The sequence below is a fragment of the Nematolebias whitei genome, chromosome 2 (assembly GCF_014905685.2).
Source record: "Nematolebias whitei isolate Nwh7 chromosome 2, NemWhi1, whole genome shotgun sequence".
NCBI lineage: Eukaryota > Metazoa > Chordata > Actinopteri > Cyprinodontiformes > Rivulidae > Nematolebias > Nematolebias whitei.
Window position 1 is genome coordinate 21,975,544 of NC_056499.1, and position 24,387 is coordinate 21,999,930.

The following is a 24,387-nucleotide window of genomic DNA, read 5'->3' on the forward strand; positions in this document are numbered from 1 at the left end:
GTTGTGGTACCTGAGGAAATTTGTCGCTGCATTCATGTTTGTGAAGTGGCGGCATGGCTGACTGGGCTGGAGGACAGTGCAGCCCCTCAGTTCTGCCTTTGACAGAATATTCTGGTGTCCTTCCCTCTGTGATCAGCAAGGTCAGGAACACCAGGAACTCCTCTGTGTCATACTCGAAAAACTCCTCTGTTGCATCTGAACAAAAAAGAAGAGGTGGAAGGTTTAAAGAATCAGAACAGAAACATGGAAACAGCTGGACTAAACGCAGCAAATATAAACTTTTTGTATGATCTGTGGCTGAGTCTGATGCACAAAAATAGATAAAAGTCTGTGTTTCCTTGATGCAGGTTCACATGTGTTTGTTTAGGGTTTTGCTCAGCTGGATCTGGTTTTTAACTCTGCTGACGATTGTTTAGGGAAGGAGTGTGGGGGATGGCAGTGGATGACACAACTTTTCCAGTTTGGCTGCTTAAAAATATATATATTTAGATCTTTCGTGTCAGCTGGGCGAACGGGTAAAGCCACACACGGACTGTTCTTTCTTTTACACAAAACATACAGAGACAACAAAAGAACTGATGAAGGCTTTATTTATCCTCATTAGACAGCATTTCTAAAATAAGAACAACCAGCTGCACAAGAAAAGTACAGAACAGTAATTTGTCTGTACTGTACTGCACAACCCTGTGCTCCATTAATTTTGTCACTGTAGACTGGGTGTGGCTGGCAGGTCCACTCAGAGCTAAATCAACCTTTTGACACCTCTTGTTGACTTTGCAAAAGATTATCAATCATAAAAAGGCTGAAATGGTGCTGACGGGGAACAATCAACTGGCTGTCACAAACTGGACTTAGCCCTTTTGTCATATTTTAATGTAGAGAAAAAGACAAATTAATGGGAGAGACGAGAGATTCAGGCAGACTTGTAAAAGCCCGTGTATTGAAACTGAAGCCTAGCCCCTACATAAAGTATTTTTAGACAGTTAAAGGGCCTGGTTTTTTCCATTTTCTTAATTCCTCCAGCAAAAACTCCCAGAGGAAGTCAGGTGATGCACAGGAAAAATCACAGCTTTCTCTCTTGACAACCAACTGATATACAGAGCTGCTTATAACCTTTGAGAGTCTAAATATTTGATTTGGTCAAGCTAAAGTCAAATCAAATTAGCATGGAAGCTTCTCACTTTTACCCCTGCTCTGACATGTCAGGTCTGCGTAAGGACAAAGGAGCAGATGCACAACCCGGCAGAGCAGGGCTGGCTGGAACAGGGTCTTTCTCTGCTGGCTCTGCAGAAGCGTGCACAAGTATCGCACTCAGCCAGCCAGTCACGAACACTCCTCTCAGGGAACTCCTCCTACATGCCTCTGAGCTGCTGCTGCACGTGGAGAGACAGGCAGTCCAATACAAAACATAAGGAAAGATTGTGTATGTATGTGTGTGCGTGGTGGTTGGGGGGGGGGGGGGGCTGTTTGCCAGCCGTCGCTTGAAAAAAATGCAGGCAGGATGAAAGAGATGAGAAGAGAGAGAGTCTGTATTCACAGACAACCTTTTATTTTTTTCTTCATGGGCTGCAATCAGAAAGGTTTGAACAAAGGGAGTCAGAAACCAGCAGTGAGGGAGGAGGAGAGCAAGAGAGCAGAGAGAGGGAGTAATAAACGACAACAGTCAAAATTCAAGGTCACAGTCCATCACCTGTACATGACGGCTGGCTTGCACATGCTGGATATAGTGCGCTCCAACAAGCTTATTTGCAGCTAAGGTTTCTCGCTCCCTGTAATAGAAAAAGCTCCTGTTCCAGAGTCTATTAGGATTTGGGCTAAAGGTAATGTGACAGAGGCTGGGGTCAAAGGAGAAAGAAGGAGAGGAGGGGGGAGTTTATGGAAGCAGAGGCAAACAGCCACTGAGGTGGTGTGCTAACCATACCCACCAATGAAAAACACACACTGAGCAACAATTCATGTGCACAGTTGGTGTCAGATTGCCTAGGAGCCATACATACACCCCCTTATAGCACACATGAGAAACACACACATGCACACCAACTAATCAAGACGCAAAATTATTAACAACACTTTCAAACAAACAAAAACTCAGAAAACACACACAGCAACTCACGTACACGTGCAGGAGGAGGACAAAAGATGGTGGCTTTAGTTAAGAGGCCCAGCCTGTGTGTGCTGAGATCAGAGCTGTCATTCATTAAGGCATTGTCCCTGAACACAACATTCCTACGTGGCCTACACGCACTCCAACACACAGACACAGTTTCAACAGATGTATGGAGGACAACACAGAACGGCAAAGATGTAGAAAATATGCACATATGATTTGTTGAAACACTGAGATGTGCAATTGTTGTGCATTTCATCACAAGGAAATTTAACTAATGTTTTAGCCTAATGTAAGATCTCTAAACCTCACCAATATAATAGTTATATTATCTTCACATCAAGAGGTTTTGTATACATTTAGGAAACTTTGCAACAATATGCATATTTATTCAAACAAATTCATCTCCTCCTTCTTCATCCTCCAGCTGTTCCTTCTTCAGTGGTCGCCACAGAGAGTGATCTCCCTCCATCTCACCCTGTCCTTTGCATCCTCTGTCCTCACTCCATCTACCTTCATGTCCTCTATAACTGCATCCATATATCTCCTCTTTGACATTTTTGTTATTTTCCTGGCAGCGGCATTTCTAACATCCTTCTACCAATATACCCACTGTGCCTCCTCTGGACATGTCCAAACCATCTCAGTCTGGCCTCTCTAACTTTATCTCCCAGTTGTTCAACCTGCACTGTACCTCTGATGAGCAGAAAGAAAAGATTTGCAGAGAGTGGTGAAGGCTGCACAGAAGACTGTTGGAGTCAGCCTCCCCACCATCATAGACATCTACATCTCTAGATGCAGGAAGAGAGCCACCTGCATCATGAAGGACCCCACTCACCCAGCGCACACACATTTTGCCCCGCTCCCCTCAGGAAGGAGGTTAAGGAGCACTAAGTGTAGAACCACTAGACTGAGGAACAGCTTCTACCCTGAAGCTGTTAGACTCATGAATCCCTAACCAAAAAAATCACTGTGAAAAATCACATCATGTTGCTGCTGATCTGTTTCATGTTGATGTGTTCATGCATGCTCATCTGCTCACACAGACTCATGTTCGTGCTGCTGTTCAACGTAATTTTTTTTATGCTACCAGTGCTTAGTGTATTTTTAGTTGATGTTGTTCTTAGTTCATATCTTAGATCTTATTACTGTTCTTCTTTTACATTTTATTGTTGGAAGTAACTGGGATCCTGTGTGCATAATCTCGTTCCACCACATGTACCACATGAGATGTGAATTTTCCATTTCTCTACTTAAGTTTTAGAGCTTTCTCTGTCTATACATGACGTCATTAAATCTTTTATTTTTCCATGAGTCATTTGGTTCCCCTGTCTTTAAACAGATTTTTTTTACCATCTCTCTTCTTCATCTACCATAGATGTGCAACAAGCATTAATTATGTCACACCATTTTAAGATTCTGATGCCTTGTTACTGGACCTGTGAACCCGTGCTCCTAAGAACAGCTTGTCCCACCTACAGATCAGCTGGTTCAGCACACACATGCACACTTCAGGCCTGCTAGGACAGAAGCAGAAAGATCCGCCTCATTAACTTGACCTGCACATTTGTTTTATAATATACACTCTGACACTTGTGTTGATGAGATTCAACATTGCCTAAGAACAAGTTAACTATTTAATACTAGCAACGTTGTTGGTTTTAAAAAAGGGAGACAGATGGGAAGACAGAAGGAGGTGAGAGAGACACACAAATTGAGAAATGATGACCCATTAATCCCTGCGCTGTAGCCACACAATCACTGTCGGTTCTCTTTTTAAAGCAAAAGCTGCTGTATGCTCACACACACAGACACACACACACACACACACACACAGAGCTAATTTGAATGCAGAAGTATCCATATGGCCACCACTCCCATCTTCCTCAGTCCTCTGTTCAGACGGAACGATCAGGCAGCCGACTGCTGTTTGTACAACAGCCTGTTTTAATAATACTTACTGGTACTGGCATTACTGACTAATCTGTGTTTGCCAGTTACATGTTGGGTCTATAAAATGTTGGAAAACCATTCCCCACAGATCCAGGTTTAGTGATATCCTCTAATGATCTTGCAAATAATCAGTCAGTCCAACATCTAGTTGACTCACCCGTTTTACAAAAATAAAATAAAAAGCGACAAGTCTTAATAAAAAAAAGTTGACAGCGACTATTTTAACCAAATAAAACTGGTTAGAAAAACCTTTAATTTTTTTTTTTTTAGATTTTCCCTTTATTACATCATTGTTTTTTTTTAAATCTCCAATATTAGTGTTTATTGTTAAGGTTTATTTTTTATTTTTAACCAAGTATTTCACTTGGCTCCTTACTTTGGCATCAATATTTTTTTATTGTTGGCGGTTTTGTTATTTTTTTAATTTATTTCAGTAAGGTTATGGACAAACAATCCAAGAGATAATATAATGAAAAGACACCACCAGTGTTAGGCAACGCATTCAATAATTTAGAGAAAAAGAGAAAGAAGGTCTGTAGGGAACCTGCTCAAGGCAACATTTTTAGCTAAATTGGGATATAAAACAAGCTCAGAAAGTTCAAAAGGAACACAAAATATCTAATGTTTCATGTCAACTTCAAGTGTACCCTTATAATCTTAGAAATAAAAATCATTATTAGCAGAATTGTTATGAATTTATTACAAAAGATGCCCCACGACTTTTATTTATGATCCCAAAATCCCAGAAACGTATCCATCTAATTCTGACTGAACTATAGTAACACCCATTTTTATTTTCTATTTGATATTTTATGCTTATGTGTATAGTACATATTAACGGTTGACAGGCCACCGAAGGGGAAAAAAGATACAATTAAAGAAAAAACACACTGTCTTTTCAATATCATAGAGACAAACGATGTATGGCAATGACAGTCATTACTGTGGAGTTAAGGCAGAGCTTAACTGTAAAAACTAAAAATTAATAAACAAGAAGTTTGGCTTTTAGTTGTATAAAACATTCCAGTCTAATTATAAAATCAATGTGAAGGCGTATGATAAACAAATAGTTTAAAAAAAGTGCCTCTAGAATCAAATGTTCTGTTTTTCCTTCTGCGGGTCCACACAGGCTGTGAAAAGTAATGAATTACTTTCCACATCAATGGTTGAGCTCCACTTCAGCCAGACATTAAAGCTCTAACTACTCCATTTTCTCAAAAAGACCAAATAATTAAACTCAAGACCAAATATCGTCAGTTCTTATGAAAGGCAATATTTCACTGATTTAAAAAGCTAACTCGGTGCTTGAAATCTTTTGAGGTCCTCAACAGATTATGTGGTAAGGTGTTTAATTTCTTCGGGGGGGCTGCAGGCTCTAGATAACCAGCCGGTTGAAAGGTTGTGCATTCAGGCAATTTCCAGGCAGCTACGGAGCAGCGGTCTGCTGGGCTCGCCAAACTGCGTCAACCCGTAACGATATCGAGCGCTCTTTAAAACTGAGAGGGTTAAAGGTTTCTGAAACTTCTTTGGATTCTCAGATTGAGTCCGTTTCACAACAGCAATCCACAGTTCTCCTGGCTGCAGCGTCCACTCAGTGCCCACTGTGGGTGTAGATCAGAGGTGGGCAACATTTGTTTTCCAAAGGGCCACATCAAGACGTTTAAAGCAATCAAAGGCCGCATAAAGAATTGGAAAATTAATGTTCATTATGACAGATAATCTATAAGACTTCTTTTTAGGCTTTTTCTTATTGTAGCATAGCATGCTTTATAAATCATGTCTTTCCCATATATTTTAGGAATATAAGACATATTCTGTAAACTGGGTCTTGTGACAATGTTGTACACGTTAGCTTATAATATTATACACATTAGCTTATGTTATACTTTGTCCACTGTTGTCATCATTCTTTGTTGAAACCAGGTCTCTCTTGTAAATGAGTCCTCGAGGCTCAATGGGATTAACCTGTCTAAATAAAGGTTGAAAATACATGTTAGCTTATAATGTTATACATGTTAGCTTATCATGTTATAGACGTTAGCTTATGTTATACACATTATCATCATGTTATACAAGTTAGCTTAACATGTTATACACGTTCGCTTATCATGTTATACACATTAGCTTATCATGCTACACACATTAGCTTACATTATATACATTATCATGTTATACACGTTAGCTTAACATGTTACACATTATCAGCATGTTATACACGTTAAACATGTTATACACGTTAAACATGTTATACACGTTAGCTTAACATGTTATACACGTTAGCGGAAATATGCAAAACAAACGTATATTTGTGTTTCTAAGTCTTTAAGGTTCAGTCTAGTTATGGAAACACAACGACTTAAAATGTTTTTTTAAAAAGTTTTGCGTAAAATGTTAAATTTCCCAAAATCTTGTTGATAAATTGCTGTTTTTTTTAATCAATCATTTTTGTAAAAGTTGTTTTGTATTATTTTTAAACTAAGGATATTGAAGGTGGTGGTGGGTGGGGGGGGTGATGGGAGATTGTTCAAGGGCCACTTTTGGCCCTCTAGCCTTAAGTTGCCAACGTCTGGTGTAGATGGAGGAGGGCTGAATGAAATGTGCCGCATGGAGATTATTTTCCTCATACTGAAACTTGAATTACCAGTAAATGGTGACAACATATGAACCTGTATCTACAGTATGAAGAACATTTTATATTAAAGATGGATGATATTAGCAAAAAATGCTATCAACTCCGTTAAATTACTGCAGTAACAAAATCAGCTGCTATGAACCTGCATTTTCCTCACTCCTTTCTCTGTTTTAACATCACAAAACTCACATTTTTCTGAGCATTTCAAGTCGTCTGTCACTTTCATCTAAATACATGTGTGCATCAAGAGCTATGAAAGTCCATCTGATTGGTCAAATATATTGTTGACATGCAGAGCATGAACACATGGCACTTAGAATCCAATAGCTGACTGGTTTATTGCAGCCCAAGCTGTTCTTTATGATAAGAATATAGCACACATGGATACTGCGACAAAGATACGTTTTTTAATATATTGTGCAGCTCTCTCTCAACTTCATTTCTCAAAAGGAAGATGAAAATGTCTTTATCGAAAGTCATACAGCCTTTCACACTCAGACACACACATACACAGTTTAAATTAATATACAGCAGCGGGATGGAAGATTACTGAGACACTTCTTTCACGCTAAATCTCATTTCTGCAGCTCTTGGTGAGATAAATATAGACACACGACTTGGTGGCTCTCATTTTCTGTTTTTCTCTGTCTCGCCAAAGTTTCATACAATCAACCGTTTGATGAATGTTGATGTCACCTTCCAGAAAAACAAGCTAGCAAAGACTTGAAATGAGTGTCTGAAGTTACAGAATTTAGTATGATGAATGTTATCAGTGAAAGAAAAGAGAAACACTTCAAAACTTTGAGAAGTTACAGCTAAAACACTGATGGATGTAATTCTTTCCTTTTTTATGAGCTACTTGTTTTAGAGAAGCTACGTCTTTTATAAAGTCATCAGCAAAGACAACTCCTGAACCAGGGGTGCCCACACTTTTTCATCATGTGATATACTTTTAAAATGACCAAGTCAAAGTGACCTACCCCACTAAGACCCCGTTTACACAAGAACAAACTGTCTGGAAAGATTTGAGTCTTTTCAATGTTTATTGGGGGTAATAAACAAAAAAATGAGCAGGTTTACTCAAAAACACTGTAGTTTCCATGTCAGCTGGGTTGCCACCAGATAAGAAATTATGAACTACAGTACTGTGGCTTTAAAATGATTGTATTTTGACCTAAACTGTCCTACTGAGTAGATATTCCAAGATGAGGTGTGTGTTGTGTTTGTTGAACATGTGACCAGAAAAGGAGGGGGTAAATAAGACATTTTACATTTATATGGCAACCCTCAATGCACATGCAGCGTCTGCATGACAGCTGTGTCCAAACTGGTGAATACACTAACGTCTCTTTGGACCCTGGATTTTATTAGATTTGCTCCTACATACTGAAACAGGGTGAGCAGCAAAAAAACACTCTGCTCTCTGTCATTTATTATAACTGTTGTTAGTGCAGAAAAACAACTTGGGACTGGAGCTGCCTGTAGTGTGCATGTGCGACTTCACACTTGCAGAGCATTTCGCACCTTTGCGGGGGGATTCCCCCCCAAAAAAGATCTCCACTCTGAGACTGGCTGCCCTGTATGTCAGTCAGTCAAGTGAAAAATGTTATAGTGAGGATGGATGACAGGCTGACGTCTACATTTATTTATGCCATGCGATCTACCCACACAACCTTTGTGATCGACTGGTAGATTGCGATCGACGTATTGGGCACCCCTGCCATGAACTGTTTTCAAAAGACCCTAAAATTCACCACAGGGCTGTTCTTCCATTGAGTTACTCAGAAGATTTGTAAATGTTTTATAAAGGTTCTATCCATCTCTTGAGTTTCAATTTTTGTGATTTTTTTTTTATATTTCCATATTGTTTTCTCAACTATATCTGTTTTGCAATGATGCCCTTAACATTGTAAACAACATTTTAGTAATTCTTTATGCACTGGAAAATTTGATTTGGATGGTACGCTGCCTGATGTCCACTTTCTGGCATAAATCCACTTTCAAAATATTCAAATGCACAAATAGCAAAGCAGGTGGCAAATCTTTAGTGTCAGCAGCTTTGGCCAAATGTGTTTCTGCCACTGTGGGAATTGTTGGCAGTGACGTGTTTTTTCTGCTCCAGGGTCAGTACATATTTTTGGAGGCCAAGCAGTTTAGAATGACCATTTGGACTAAATCTACATTTCTTGTGAATTATAAGGACTCACTCATAGTTTTGTACATTCTGCACCAATAAACGAATCACTAAAGGGTGAAACCAAACACGTTGTCAGTCCTAAAATATGCACGACAGCATTAAAAATACTTGTCTACATCAGATTAAATGTTTCAGTCTCAGCACACGCACGTGTACTTTTGTATGAACATGCAGTGCCCCATAACTTACAGTGATAGACTAACTGATCTACAACCACGACATCAGCATTCCAGATCTGCTTTAGTTGAATAATGTTGTTTTAGCAACATATCAAATATGCCCTGTGTCTTACAAGCTATAGTTAATCTCAAGTTATCCGTCTTAGATTCGCTTCAGTTGCTAAATATCTAACAAACTGTTCTCATATTTTCATTTATCTTCATGTTTCTTCTTCCAACATTAAGCCGCAATCAGTGCAGCACCACTATCATGGTTTGATTCCAGGACAATGAACTCAAAGACACAGCATACTCAAATTAAGTGCTTTTGTAGTTTCCGCCAGCCTGTGCTCCTGAATTCACCAGTTGACAAACAGCCAACGTTCCACAGTAATCCCGACAAATTCAACCCAAGGTGACAGGACCAAATTCACTATAAAGAAAACCTGCACCCTCCTGGACCTCTGAACTTTCATGACCTATTTCAAATGCAACAGTACCAACAACTAGGAAGTGCAAAGCAGAGCACTAAATTCATGCAAAGAAACTGTACCAAATCACTGGTCCAAGTATGTAACCGACAGGTGCATCAATATCCAAATTTGTGATATCACCCACAACTTTATGAACAAGAACAACAAATTCATCAGAGGATATTGAGAATGACAAATTGCCTATATTTTAGATTGTTCTGTGCAAACAGTGGAAAACAGACACAAAAAAGAACAAAGGTTTTCAGGATATCCCAAGTGGAGACTGGCAGATCAATAAAAAATCTAGGGGGAAAAAAACACTGCACAGAAGAAAAGACACACAAACAAAGGCATTCCATTGAAAGTAGAATGTGTAAAAAGTTGAGAAAAAAAATCTCTAGACACATTTAGTTTGAAGTTCACCAAGGTGTTGTGTTTGGAAGGTTTTTTTTTTTTTTTTAAGTGTTTCATTCAAATGCCAAAACACCCAAAATGAAGTTTATCAAAATTCTTCAGGTCAAAATCTAGCAGTCTACTAATATTTCCATACTAAGATACTCTGAGAACAGTAACATACTTATTTTGAATATAGAAGACCAGTGATCTGAGAGAAGAGTAAAAGTAGCAAGACCAGGTGTTATTTTTATCAAACCGTTCTATGTTTGCAAAAACAAGCCCCTTTTTAAGCTACATAAAACACCAACTGAGCCAGTCACACCCTGAGGCAACATCACATCCCACATCATGAAATAGGAAGCATGGAATGCAACTCAGTTGGGATTGAAGTAGAATACTAAACATTACTATACGTGTGTTGGACGTCCATCCTTTACCAGCTGGTTACACATATATCTGTCATCACTGCATCAAATCCTTAAGCCGTGATGCCAGCTAACCTTTACGTATTCTGACCATTTCATCTCTGTGACTACCTCACTTGGTGGCTCAGACATGTTACATCACTTCCAACGTCCCTACATTACCTCTGTCTTTACCTAAATCACACTGAGGTGGGAAGAGGACATATCAGGCCCGGCTTCAAAATGCTTTATCAAACAAAGTTTTGTCAAACAAGAAAAAAACAACATTAAATAAAAGTTTCACACCAATTTGCACCTTCATGCACAACACTATACACCTCACAATCTGACCATGTTAACAACAACCCTGATGACCCTCAGGAGTTATGGGAGAGAGAGGGATTTGCATGTGACTTGCACGACTCCCAAGATAAACAACCAAACAATGGTTTGAACCTCCCCACCTTTCAGGACTGAACTGATAAATCTCTTTAGGAGAGTCCAGTTGTCTGAATAAATTAGCTGAGATTACCATGTACTGGATGACTCACAATTTACACCAGCATAATGTTCCACTGTGTTCACAACTTCCAGATTTTAAAGGTTATTATTTATTTATTTTTAATTTTGTGTGTGTTCAGTCAAAGCAGATGTATTTGCTGATGTGGGCTTGTTTTGCAAAGGGTTCTTGTGTTCAAATGTGCGTGTATGCATGTGTGTGTAGGTATATACAGTAAGAGGATGCACAGATTCATATTGGTAGTGATGTTGATACACACTGTGCAATGGTTTTGACATGTCTGGAATTAATAAAATAAAATAAATAAATAAATAAAGTGAAACTCAAAAGCTGGCAGACTGAATCTCGTCACCGTAAGTACACCACATGAAGTTTTCTTTACTTCATGACCTAAACAAGCAACCCTCAGCAGTTTGGATAAGTGAATTTGGTTGAATAACTGATTAATGATTACCCCTTTTTTTAATCAAGAAGATAGCCATCAGTAATAAAATTAAATACAAACAATAACCAAAAAAGTCTTACCAATATCTGATGTCAGATCATTCAAACAAAAAAGAGCAGCCCTGTGGATAAACACCAGCAGCTTCTCTTGGACAAGTTCCAGTGTAAGAAGGAGTTGTTGTGGCCTCAGTAACCTCAGTCTTTTCTCTCCAGCTGACTTGAGTTGGAACTAGAGGACAGCAGTGATCAATGATCACAACTGTTAACCAGTAAAGAAGAAAGGGAGATAGAAGAACCAATATCACCACGGCAACAGAGACATTGCATTAAAACTTCCTGTCACAGTGATTGAAGAGTGTCTCCGAGTACGGAGGAGCTGCCTCGATGTGTTTTTAGATGAGACAACGAGATTAAGTTTGATGTGAAGACAGTTAAAGCTCCTCCTGTGCCTGTGAGTGGGCAGCGACATGCGCTGACTGCCTTCACTGTGTTGGCCATCGACAGTGTTTTGTCATGCTTCGACTCCACACCATGTCCTCGTATCGTACAGAGACTGAGACTCGTCTGCTGTGAACTCGTGTCATCATGCTTTCTTTGTGTTGGGCTGTGCTCGTGTCACGACCGAGCTTTTGTTCTCTGTTTCAGGTCAGACAGCACAGGGTTGACTGTAACTTCAACAGTAAGAACAAGGTCAGCTGTGTTTCCATAGTGTTTAATAACACAAGGAGTACGTCACTGCCAGCTCACGTTTCCTGTTTTTGTCCGACTTGTGTTGTGAGATTTAAAAATAAAAAATGGAAACGATGGTAAAGTCGGCCAACAAGCTGTTTTTGACAAAAGAAAAAACTGTAAAGGCCATTAATGATCACCGGTGAGAAAGAACAGAATCAGATTCAAATTAAAAATACAATAAAAAAGTAAAACCCAGCTCATTTGTTTTTACTTACTGCTAAGGCGGAGTGACCTCGACATTTCAGAATTCACTTTTAAGTTGGCTGCCAAAACTATCTTACCAATAAACTTTGACTTAGTCCGTGAGCAGCCATTTAACTCCAGGAAGGATGTTTAGCATCTCTGTTTAGAACTTTGTTTGGGCTAAAACCTTTCCAGATCCCTCCAAAATAAAACTTTCTTTAAACTATGAACTCGTGTGTTGCTTCCACTCAGCGGCACCAAGGGGCAGATTCACAGCACACATAGCAACAAGTCCTGATTGGCTGAGAGGCATTAGAACGGTTCAAGCTGAGAAGAACCTCACATCTGTTTCTTGAACTCAAGCTTTCATCAGTCTTCCACCGTCAACAAATAAAACGGACACACCTTGACCTCTCTTTCACTGCCATTATCTTCAGTCATAAGCTTGGCTGTTGTTTAACAGCTGAGACGCTTACGCACTACTGGAATCACATGGCAAACAAGATGGGAGATTTTAGATTAAAAAATATCTTGAGGTTAAAGTGAACATTTTGTCACAAGGCTTGCACAGCATCCTTACATATTTATCAAGTAGCGCTTCTTTCACTTGCTAATAATCCTTCATCTCCATGTAAAAGGGATTGAATGCTAAGGGGAACAAAACACACCAAACTCCAAGCAATTGTTCTAAAAATGAAAGGTATGTTATGAAGAATGGGTCTTTTGCACCCAATGCAGAAACAGAGAAGGGTGTGTAGCACCTAATCAGAACCAACAGACAGATAAGCAGACGTCCACGTTGAGCCTCAGATAAGTACTGACGTTAAACACGACTGACTTTCCTTACTAAAAGAAAATTCAAAATAAGTTCAGTGTTCGTGTTAGAAATGATTTATTTTTGTATTGCTGCACCATGAATTTGTGTTTTCAGGATTTAGTTTAAACTCAGTGCAGTAAACCCCACAAAGTCAGGTCCTCTGGACAGATTCATTTTGTTGAAATGAATCATCTTTCATCCAAAGGGCTTCATCAGTCCAAGGAGCCACAACAAACTCAGTCTTATAAATAGCACCTTCACGTAGTGGGCCAACCAGTTTGATGGTGATAAGATGGTTTCTGGAGTCCGCCCTCTCTCCCGCTGACTTATCTGAAGCAGCCATGGCCAAAGTGGTGGGAGAGGACGGACTCCAGAAACCATCTTATTACCATCAAACTGGTTGGCCCACTATTGTGAGTGTGCAATTTATAAAACTGAGTTTGTTGTAGCTCCTTGGACTGATAGTCTTTTGGACAAAAGATGAAACGTTTCAACAAAAAGAAACAGTCCAGAGGACCCGACTCAACTTTGTTGGATTTTTACCTGGATTATTGCGCATGCACTTTGACGTCACTACAATAAACTTTTGGTTAACCCCCAAAAAAACAAATCTCACTTCAGTGGCTTTCCCAGCCCTTGTCTGCACAGAAATGCTGTCTTTCCAAAACAATCCTTTTGTTTGCCGTTCATGAAAATATCCTTGTAAACACAACACTGTTTCGATACAAAGTTGTCATCCACATAGAAAGTGAGCCTGTAGTAACTATGCCAGGCACCTGCCTGGCACTTTAATGTTGCCATGAAAATACACCAACAGTAAAGAAGATGTGACGTTTGCACTCTAAATTGTAAACAGAAGTAAAAAAAAAAAAAAAGACCAGGATGGCAAAAACCGAGTCTTTTTTGAATGGACTGACAACAGCTATGTTTACATGGACACAAGTAATCAGATCAAACGGCCGTTCGGAATAAAAACGCATCATGTAAACGCCCCGTTCGAGTTATTTTTTGTTTATTCAGCGTGATCCGAAATAATCTGTGATCAGAACGAAACGGGTGGTTTATGCCAATTCCTAATGCGAACGGTGCGCATGTAAATGCTCCATCTGTTCGTTTTTATCTGATGGTGAAAAACTGACCCGACTGCGCATGTGCGACTATGTCATTTCCACCTGGGTAATGCTAATAATATTAGCCTGTCGGGGAAGCAAAACTGGTCGGTGAGCAACAGTATTTCTAGTAGAAACTTTGAAAGAGCTCAAAATGATCTGTATCACCTGTAGCTCAGTCAGGGAGTGAGCAACGTCTCCACCGTCATTAAAACCTGTCGCGGGTCCATTTTGGGTGCTTAGGTTTGTTTATGTTCATCCCGGAAGTAAACCGGAAGTAGAACTTTTTCTTCTGTGTTTTTTTTTAAGGAGAGTTTACCACTCTGCGCATGTCACTACTTCTGTTCAGAACAAAGCCCGCTGCATGTAAACGCTTGTCATGAACAAATTGTGCCCATGTAAACGATACATTTGAATTATTTAATCTGAAAACATTTCAATCCAGTCAAAATATTTTGCACATGTAAACATAGCTAATGAAGGGGAATTTCTCCTCCGTCACTTTTTCTCTTAGTGTTCAAATAGGCTTTTTTTTTTTTTTAAATACACGTCAGTCCTCAAACGTTTTTTTGTAACGTTGATGTATCCAACAAAGTTCAGTCAGGTCATCTGGATGACATTTTTTTTTTTCAGTAGACAGACAAAATCGTTGAATTGTCAACTGAACTAAAGCAAATGTTGCAGCAAAGAATTGCAACGTACATCAAGTAAACATCAAAGTTCATGCACGATAATCCAGGTAGAAAATCCAGCAAAGTTCAGTCAGGTCATGTGGACAGTTTTTTATTTATTTTATTGAGATGTTTCATCTTTCATCCAAAGGACTTCATCAGTCTGAGGAGCCACAACAAACTCAGTAGCATAAGCAGCACAAAAAAAAAAAAAAAAAAGAAACCGTCCAGATGACCTGACTGAACTTTGTTGGATATTTTACCTCGTTTATTGATCTTGAACTTTGATTTTTTTTAACCACTTTGGCTGCCTCTGAGGAGTCGATGGGGAGAGGGCGGGCCCTAGAAACAATCTTATCACCAGCAAACTGGTTGGTCTACTATGGGAGTGTACTGCTTGTGGGACTTAGTTTGTTGTGGTTCCTCAGACTGATGAAGTCCTTTGGATGAAGGACGAAATGTCTCAACAAAAATAAAAATAAATAAAAAGAAACCGTCCAGATGAACTGACTGAACTTTGCTGGATTTTCTACCTGGATTATTGAGCATGAATCTTGATGTTTACTTGATGTACATTGCAATAATTTTCTGCAACATTTGCTTTAGTTCAGTTGACAATTCAACAATTTCGTCTGTCCACTGAAGTCATACAGCAACCAAAGGTTTTGCTCTAGTTGAGCAACTGGCATCTGCAACGCAAATTTAAGCATATAATCCGTCATTATTTGTTATGTTTGGGGTTGTAGACGTCATTATGTTTAAAAAGTTGTGTTTAGGCTGTTCACATGAAAACGCAAGGATGGTCTTTTAAAAAAATTTCACTCAGGAACCAGATGACAAAAAATACCATCTGGTGAAAATGTCAAAAATACAATTTAAGATCTCCTAAAATACCATTTCCGTGTAGATGTAGAAAAACCTTTGCTTAATCACAAAAGAGCTTCACAGTATTAGGCAAGCACGGTATGATGAAAGCAACAGCAAGAACAAACGTTCATCTGCGTTAGGCAACAATGGGTCATAGAATGCCACGAGACTGGAGGATTTCATTTCACACCAATGGTACGACTGATTTCAGCCAAAAGCAGAGCTGGAATGAAAACGATTAGTAAAGTCTGCGAGAAAAACATTTTTCTTGTATAATCTAAAGCTACTTTACTCTTTCCCAAGTACTGACCTCAAAGCTATAAATTAAAGCTCAAACGCTGCTGCAAAATGCTGCTGGGGTTACAGCTAAGACACAGTATTCTCTTCATCTTCGCCAACATAGAAAGTGAAGTGCCTGAGTAAGGTGCTTCAATCCCTTATTATTCAAATGAGCTGCTCTGAAGCTAAATGTAGAAAACTGGTTACAGAGGACAGCTTCCAGGTGTACTAAAAACAGCAGACTGAGCAAAATGCACAGTAGAAGCTGAAAAAATACTGTGTGGGTGAAACATTTACAAGATGGAAAAACTCCTGTAAGAACACTCAAACCACGCTGGGGGGACTTGTGTATGAGGGTGACTAAAACAGGGGCCAACTACGTACTCGTGGCACTGGCTTGTTCATAACTACTCATCACACCTCCCTCTAATCCTCCCTCAGCTATCCTGAAATACCAGTAACACCATCTTCAAAGCTTGAGTATGACTTACTCAGTGCTCCTTTGACTTTTTTTTTTTTTTTGCATGCATTTCAGCTGGACCTTCAAAAGCTCTTTTTTCAAGCAGGAGAGGTGCAGTCACTTTCTAACTAGTTATATAACAAGAACTGAAGTGGAATGAGCACAGTGGTTCTTAACAAGGTGGGCAAAGTGGGAACAAATTATTCTAACAAATTCAAGACTTTTCCTCACACGAGAAAACTTTTGTAAATGCGTAAAAAGTTTATTTTGTTGTTTTGGTCTTGTGTCCACACAAAAACTTTTTTTTTCAAGTCCCAAACTGCAAAATCTCGAAACACAACTCTCACATTTTTTTGTTTGGCCAGTTTAAACATTTTTAAACTATGAAGTCATAGGCCCACCTCTAATCTGACCTCTGACCCAGACACATCGACAGTAACAATGACAGATTACAGGTTTGCTTGGTTCTCAACAACAACCAAAGAGTTTTATACTGTAATATTTCAATGAATGACTAAACAATAATATTTCCTTTAATAGAGTGAGGCAAAAACTATTTATTACAACACTAAAATATTAATCACTTTATTGAACCGTCAATAATACACAAAAAGAAAAGAACTACTACTTCTTCCTTTCAGCAGTTCTCACTTTATGGTTGCCACAATGAATCATCTCACTCTGTCCTCTGCGTCCTCTGTCCTCACTCCAACTTCCTCCATGTCCTCTCTCACTGCATTCATATGTATCTCCTCTTTGTCCTTTTCCTGGCAGCTGCATTTCTAACATCCTTCTACCAATATACCCACTGTCCCTCCTCTGGACATGTCCAAACCATCTCAGCCTGGCCTCTCTAATTTTATCTCCCAGTTGTTCAACCTGTGCTGTACCTCTGATCTCATTCATAACCGTATCCATCCTTGTCACTCCTAAGGAGAACCTCAACATCTTCATTTCTGTACTTTTAGTTCTTTCTCCTGTCTTTTAGTCAATGTCTCTGTCTCCAGACCATACAACATAGCTGGTCTCACTACTGTCTTGTAAACTTTTCCTTTGACCTTTACTGAAAAAAAAAAAAAATCACTGTAATGCCACTTGATTGTTGAGAAGTGCTGCTGTCTATCTATGTTGCTGATCTTATGCTGTTGATTTATTTCATGCTGCTGTGTTCATCCGTACTCATCTGCTCACACACTCATGTTCGTGCTGCTGTTGTTCGGTGTATTGTTTTTGTACTATTAGTGCTTAGTGTGTTCTTAGTTCAGAGTATTTCTTAGTTCTTAGATCTTATTACTGTTTTTCTTTACAATTTATATTTTTGTTGGATGTAACTGGGACCCTGTGTACACAATTTCATTCCATCACATGTACCACATGTGGTGCGAATGACAAAGAAACTGTAAACCTTACTGACACCCTTTTGTCACAAACCACTCCTGAAACTTTTCTCCATCCACTCCATCCTGCCTGGACTCTCTTCTTCACCTCTTTTCCATACTCCCACTTTCCTGGACAGTCGACCCCAAGTACTTGAAGTCCAGTACATGACCTCTGCTCCTTGTAGACTCAATGTAAAGAAAAAACAAATGGTGGAAGAAAATACTACGATGTATCTGTACAACAAGCATAATAAAAAACAAACAAACATAGGAAATGGGAATATTTTAGCAAAAAATTTAGGATTTACCTCGATTGGCTTTAAACATTGTGAGGAAAATCTGTCCAGATGTCCCTCAATGGATACTGGGTTCATTATACCTGCATAATTCCCAGTTAACACTCACTGTCCTGCACATCAAGTCGAGTCAATCGAGTCAATTTTCTATGATTCCATGTAAATTAAAACATTTTTAGAAAATGGTGCCATGTTTACAAAGAGAACTTTTTAGAAACAACAAATAAGATTTTTTTAGGGAAAAAAATTCTCGCCTGACTAAATATGAAACACTTAAAATGTATATTACAAAAAAAAAAGTTATTTCTGCAAGTACTCAAGACAAAACATACCTTTGTATTTGACATAACACTTTGCTACAGCATTTGAAAATATCAGCTAGCAGATTCCTGGTAACAACAAGACACTAGGGTAGTAGGCCAACCCATCCTCTGTAATTACAGCTACCCTGTCCAACATGAATGCACATGCCTGTGACCTACCAATGGCTGCAGATGCCAATTTCTTGAAAGGGGAGTCCAAAACGGGCAACTTGAGCAGCGTGGCTCTAGAGGCTGCGTGAAAAGTGTATCAGCTGGGACAGGACAACTTGGCTGGGGAATCCAGTAAGCCACAAAGAAGAAGGAGGCCAAAGTTTTAACGTGATGATAGAAACACTTCACCTTTATCCTGGTGAAAGTGTACTGAATAGGTTATCTGTTATGGAAAGAACAGCCCCCAGATCAACAAATTCACCATAATTTACAGAGGATAAAACTACAAAACAAATTTGGCTAGTAAATATCATGTGAAGGAGAAAGGAACACTGAGCCAGTCGAACAGGACTGACTGTCAGCTGCTTCCTCGGTGGTCAGGGTGAATCACCTGACTAAATATGAAGCCTAGTCGTTTGCCTAAAAGGGATGGAATGAGACAATGGAGAAAAGGAAACAAGATAGCTGTGATGAGTCTTAAATTAACTTAACCCAACACTTCTGTTAATAAGCAATGAAACCGTGCTTCCACAATGAGCCCCTACAGAGCTCTCTGTTAACAGATCGGTTAGTGTGACCATTAACCCACAACTGTGAAGAAAATATGTTACATCTGGGATGAACTACTCCTCCAGTCAGAGAGTAATTTATTTTTCTGCCAGATTAATTAGAATCAGCACCCATAGATGAACTGATTAAGAACATCTGGTTAGTTTTACCCTAATTGTTCCCCTAACATTTAAAATCAAATTATTTTATGATCTTTTAGTACTAAACCACAACAGGGGATCAGGTAGCTCAGTGGTCAGTGTTGCGATCTTGTAAACCTGTAGCTGCAGGTTTGAGACCAGGTTGTGTCCGGAAGGGTGTCAAACAAAACGAATTGCCAAATCTTTCATGAGAGTTCGCTCACTGTGGAAATCCCTGTGGAAGGTGCAATTCAATTCATTTTATTTCATTTCAGTTCAGTTTATATAGCACCAAGTCAAAACAGAAGTCATCTTAGGTCACCGAACAGAAACATTCATTTATATAAAAAGTTAATTACATTACTTATCTGAGGAGCAGACTGCTTTGAGTCTAACTAGGCCTGTCACGATAACAAATTTTGCTGGGCGATTAATTGTCTCAGAAATTATTGTGATAAACGATTATATTGTTTGAAATTTGATAATAATTTGTAATTATTGTCAAATTTAAGAAGAAATGTTAGTTAATTTGTTTTGAGTCTAGTACCATTTTTGACCACCGGATGGCAGTATAAGACTGAATGAACCAAAGGATGGATAGTGAGGGAGAGAGCAGCGTGTCTCTAAGAAAAATGGGAGGGATGCCCCTTGATGTGACATGGGCCATCTCCTTCCTTTTTTTGGTTCTCATTGGCAGATGCTCGGTGTGGTTTGAGATCTTTAGCATAGCATTTTTCACACAAAGCTTTTAATTAAAAAAAAAATCAACCCTGTAAACAATTTCTCTGCTCCTTTTTGCAAAGAAAAACAACTTTTTACATGAAGGCACGGGTTTCAATCGTGAATTTTGGAGCTTCGACAAGACAGAGAGCAAAAACAGCAAGATAATGAGGCGATGTAGAAAACTAAAAACAGGAACGTGTCTGCATTTGTTCTTGCCAGGAACTTAACAGATGTTTAAAGCCACTTAGAGAGGTCAAGGTTGAGATGAAAACGAGGTCGATAATTTTCATTTATCATGCGATTAATTGATTTATTGTTTATCGCGACAGGCCTAAGTCTAGCTTCATCGCAGACTCTCAACTTCAGCAAGCACAAAGACAACAGTGGAAAGGAAAAACTCCCTCATCAGGAAGAAACCTTTAGCAGAACCAGGCTCAGGACAGGCGGCCATCTGCTTTGACCGGCTGGGTTTGAGAGGAATAGGAAAGAGGAACGGATACACAATGGCAAGTTGAGAATCACATGTTGAGATAGAAATAATTTAAAATGAAAACTACTCAATTGCAACAATTCTTTATAAAAAACGTGGTCAAGTTGTATTTCAGTAGTCTAAGCCTATGGCAGCATAATAATAATAATAATAATAATGTCATCACAATGTCAGCACTGTATGTTTCCATACAATGGCGAAATTAGTCTCTGCATTTAACCCATCCACCACCAGGTGGTGCAGTGGGCAGCTATTGAAAGCGCCCAGGGGACATTTTGGGGATGAGACGTGCTGCCCAGAGACGCCACGTGATGTGCAGTGACTGGGGATCGAACCTGGGACCTTCGGGTCCCAAGCCGGCTGCCCTGCCTCTACACCATCTCGGCCCCCAGCCAATCCTAACTATAGGATTTATCAAAAAGGAAAGTCTTAAGCCCAGTCTTAAAACTGGACAATGTGTCAGCCTCAGGAGCAGAAACTGGAAGTTGCTTCCACAAGAGAGGAGCCTGAGAACTGAAAGATCTTCCTCCCATTCTGCTCTTGGAAACTCTAGGAACCACAAGTAAGCCTGAAGTCTGAGAGTGAAGTGCTCTTTTAGGAAAATATGGAACAATAAGATCTGTAATATAAGATGGAGCTAAGTTGTTGAGGGCTTTGTAGGTTTAAAGTAAGTCAAACGAAAAACAACAACAGCACTAAACCACAACAATGCATTGTTGACGCATGGGCACAGATATAAATGAGAGGTACATGAACCAAATTAATGAGACACTTACATAACAGTGTTTGTGTGGTGTTTGGAAATAGATCTTAAAATCAGTAAGGAAGGTAAAAGTTGCAAAAATAATCAAGTGTTCTCATTATTAAGATTAACAGCTAGAAATCACCAACATCTGCCATAGATGTTCCTTACAATTAAATCACTACTGTGAGACTCAAAGACCTTCACACCATGCCTGACATGCACAGATTATGTAAATGTATTGTTAAAGTATGCATGTCATCCAACATACTTGGATTCTTAGTAAAATGCACATGATTTGCACATTCAGAAGTGGCTGGGATTGGCATGTGAAAGAGGGGGGAACATCTGCTTTGTTAAGCAGCTGACTAAAAACACTAATTTGCAAACTGGCCTCAAGCAATAGACTCATCTTTCAAAAACTCGAGAATCATGTGAGAAATGAATGCCAGCACCAATTTATTCACACAATGTCCTTCCAGAGCTATCAGTGTCGAGTGTTCTGACTAATTTTTCTGCTTCTACTAGCACTCATGTTGTTCTTTTGTTTTAGTTGGGAGGTCAGACCAGCTGAGTTCCATTTCTGCTCATGTTTTTCTATAGATATTATCAGTGGTTGGGTGTTAAGCACCGAGCTGAAACAGCAGCTGATGCCTATTTGATGTGACAGAGAAGAGTCAAAAGAGAAGAGGGGAAGAAGCAAAGATGATAAGGAAATACAGGATTTTCAAAAGAGAGGGCATTTTTGTGATGTCTTCCCCCATTTTTAAATCTTAAGAGTAGAAATGATGCATACTCACATTTAAACATTGTTAAAAACATATCCCAATGCTCTCATCCTGGTTTCCCAGTTACAAACATCCACAAACGTGGACAGTGTTTACTTGTTACAAATGTTTTCTGAACAGCCTATACAAATACAACTGAACTGACAGCTTAAATCCAATCTTGCTATATCACGTCAGGGATTAAAACTGCAAGCGGAAGGAAGAAAGAAGCACAAAGGATACGTGGAACTGTATATGAAAATATAACCTGTGCACATTCATTCATTCATTCAACCTTTATTTATACAGGCTAGCCCCATTGAGTCATGAGGACTCATTTACAAGAGGGACCGGACAGACAGAACATATAAAGTACAAACAATACTAATAAACAATAAATTACAGTAAAAATGCAGTTAAAATAATAAAGCTATAAAACAATAAATCAGGGTACCATAAAACGAGGTAAAATACTAAAAGAAAGAACATATCCCCTTTGTTTTTTCTATTGACATGATCAAATGTTTAAAATCCCTTAAAGATATCAAAGTGGACATCTTCAGACCTTGTTGCAAGGTGCTCCAGGTTACAGGAGCAGAGGAGGAAAAGGCCTTTTTTGCCAAGTTCAGTCCGCACTGAGGGAACGCTGCAGGTAATGATAGCCTGAGAGCGCATGCTGTAACTGCACTGACGACGTGACATGTGGGAGGAGTTATAAGAAGGTAGCAGACCAAGGAGAGCTTTAGAGATGAAGATGTACCAGTGTGAGAGCCTACATGTAGATGGCCAACTGACCAGTGAGTACAGAGTGATGGGTACGGTAGTTACAACCAGTTATGAATCTTAGCGCGCCGTGGTCGACAGCACTGAAAACAGTTGGCATGTTTTACTCACTTTGTGCAGTCTGGTTTGAATTCATAACCTAAAAGCTTCAAGGACAGGTGAAGTCTTTAATTATTGATTCAGATGCTTTGGTAGCAAAAGTAAAATTGGAGACACGCTAAAAAATACCAAAGATGAAAACATTTTTGAAAACAAAAGCTGAAACAAACCTGAAATGCACCTTCTCACCAATTTTTTTTTTTTTTTAAGTCACCATGATGACCAGATGGCTTTTCCTGTTCCTGCAGAGCTCACTGCTGGTTGGCTCAGAGGAGCCACTGGGGCGGGAGAATGTGAAAAGCCATTACATCACTGGCTGGCTCAGTGGAACTCTGGCAGAAGAAATATGACCCAATATGTTGCTACTAAGAGCCTCCACCAGCCCAGCACCAAGTCTGGACGTTGCTATTTCTGAGTGCCCATAACAGTGAGCCTTAATAAATAGCTGTTGTGTTAAATGCACCCACCTGACTTTCTGTCTTTGTGTGAGCAAGTGCACACACTGCAGTACGACTTTAGTGACCTTTCAAAACAAGCATTATGTAAGAACACTACTGAACTGGAAGGACTGGGTGTCTGATTATACACTGCAGCTAGACTAGGCTACTTACAGACAAACCTGCCATAACAACTTTGATATAGACTGATTACTCTTTGGACATGAGCACCAGCTGCGGTACTCATTACTGTAAAGGTGGCTCTGAATCTGGCTGAGCAACAACAACTTCAATATACATGTTAAGGGGAGCTGGGTCAGCAAATGTACTGTTAATATTGAAAAATCAATATGGAAACACATTTAGGATGATCTAAAGTAGCTTATAAACTTAAAGTGATAGTTCCGTTCCTGCGAAATGGGGATATGCGGAAAGGTTCTGAACACAAACGCCGCACCTGTTGCAGATAGATTTTTGATAACCTTAGGAGAAAGAGTATTTAATTATGAACAGACTGGTGAGCTAATGGCTAGTCTGAGCAGGGCAAAGACCAAAGTGGATTACGCTTCACTTAGAGCTCATCCAATATCAAGGGTTTATTCATTTGAACGCACCCATTGCAACTTTAAACAGCCTTCATGTGAAATGACAAGCTTACAACCTTGTTTAGAGCTTACAACCATTGTTCATGTGAAATGTTATATTAATTTTAAATAGAGTTCTTTTAAGTTGGCAGCAATCCACTTTGCTAGTACTCGCTCAGACTAGACACTGGCTGAGAATTTGGTCAAAAATAAACTTTATTTCTTCCAACTTGGGTCGTTCAAATGTAATAAGTTACCTACAGTAAGTATGATATAAATGGTGCATGATTTTTCCTCTGAACCCCAATTGAAAAGAATTACTAAACTACTACGAACTCCAGCATCAACGTGTGGCACGGGGGCTGCACAGCTGCAGAAAGGAAAGCTCTGCAGAGAGTGGTGAAGGAGGCACAGACATCTGTTGGAGTCAGCCTCCCCACCATCACAGACATCCACACCTGCAGGCGCAGGAAGAGGGCCACCTGCATCATGAAGGACCCCACTCACCCAGTACACACACTTT

General features: G+C 39.4%; 1 protein-coding gene across 1 annotated transcript in view; it reads right to left on the reverse strand.

The window, feature by feature from the left end:
* Positions 1 to 24,387, reverse strand: part of fam214a (family with sequence similarity 214 member A) — a 44,758-nt gene that overhangs the window by 13,815 nt on the left and 6,556 nt on the right. Inside the window, exon 2 of the mRNA XM_037690814.1 lies at positions 11 to 195. Within this exon, the coding sequence (XP_037546742.1) occupies positions 11 to 195 (185 nt within the window). The remainder of the gene's footprint in view (positions 1 to 10; positions 196 to 24,387) is intronic.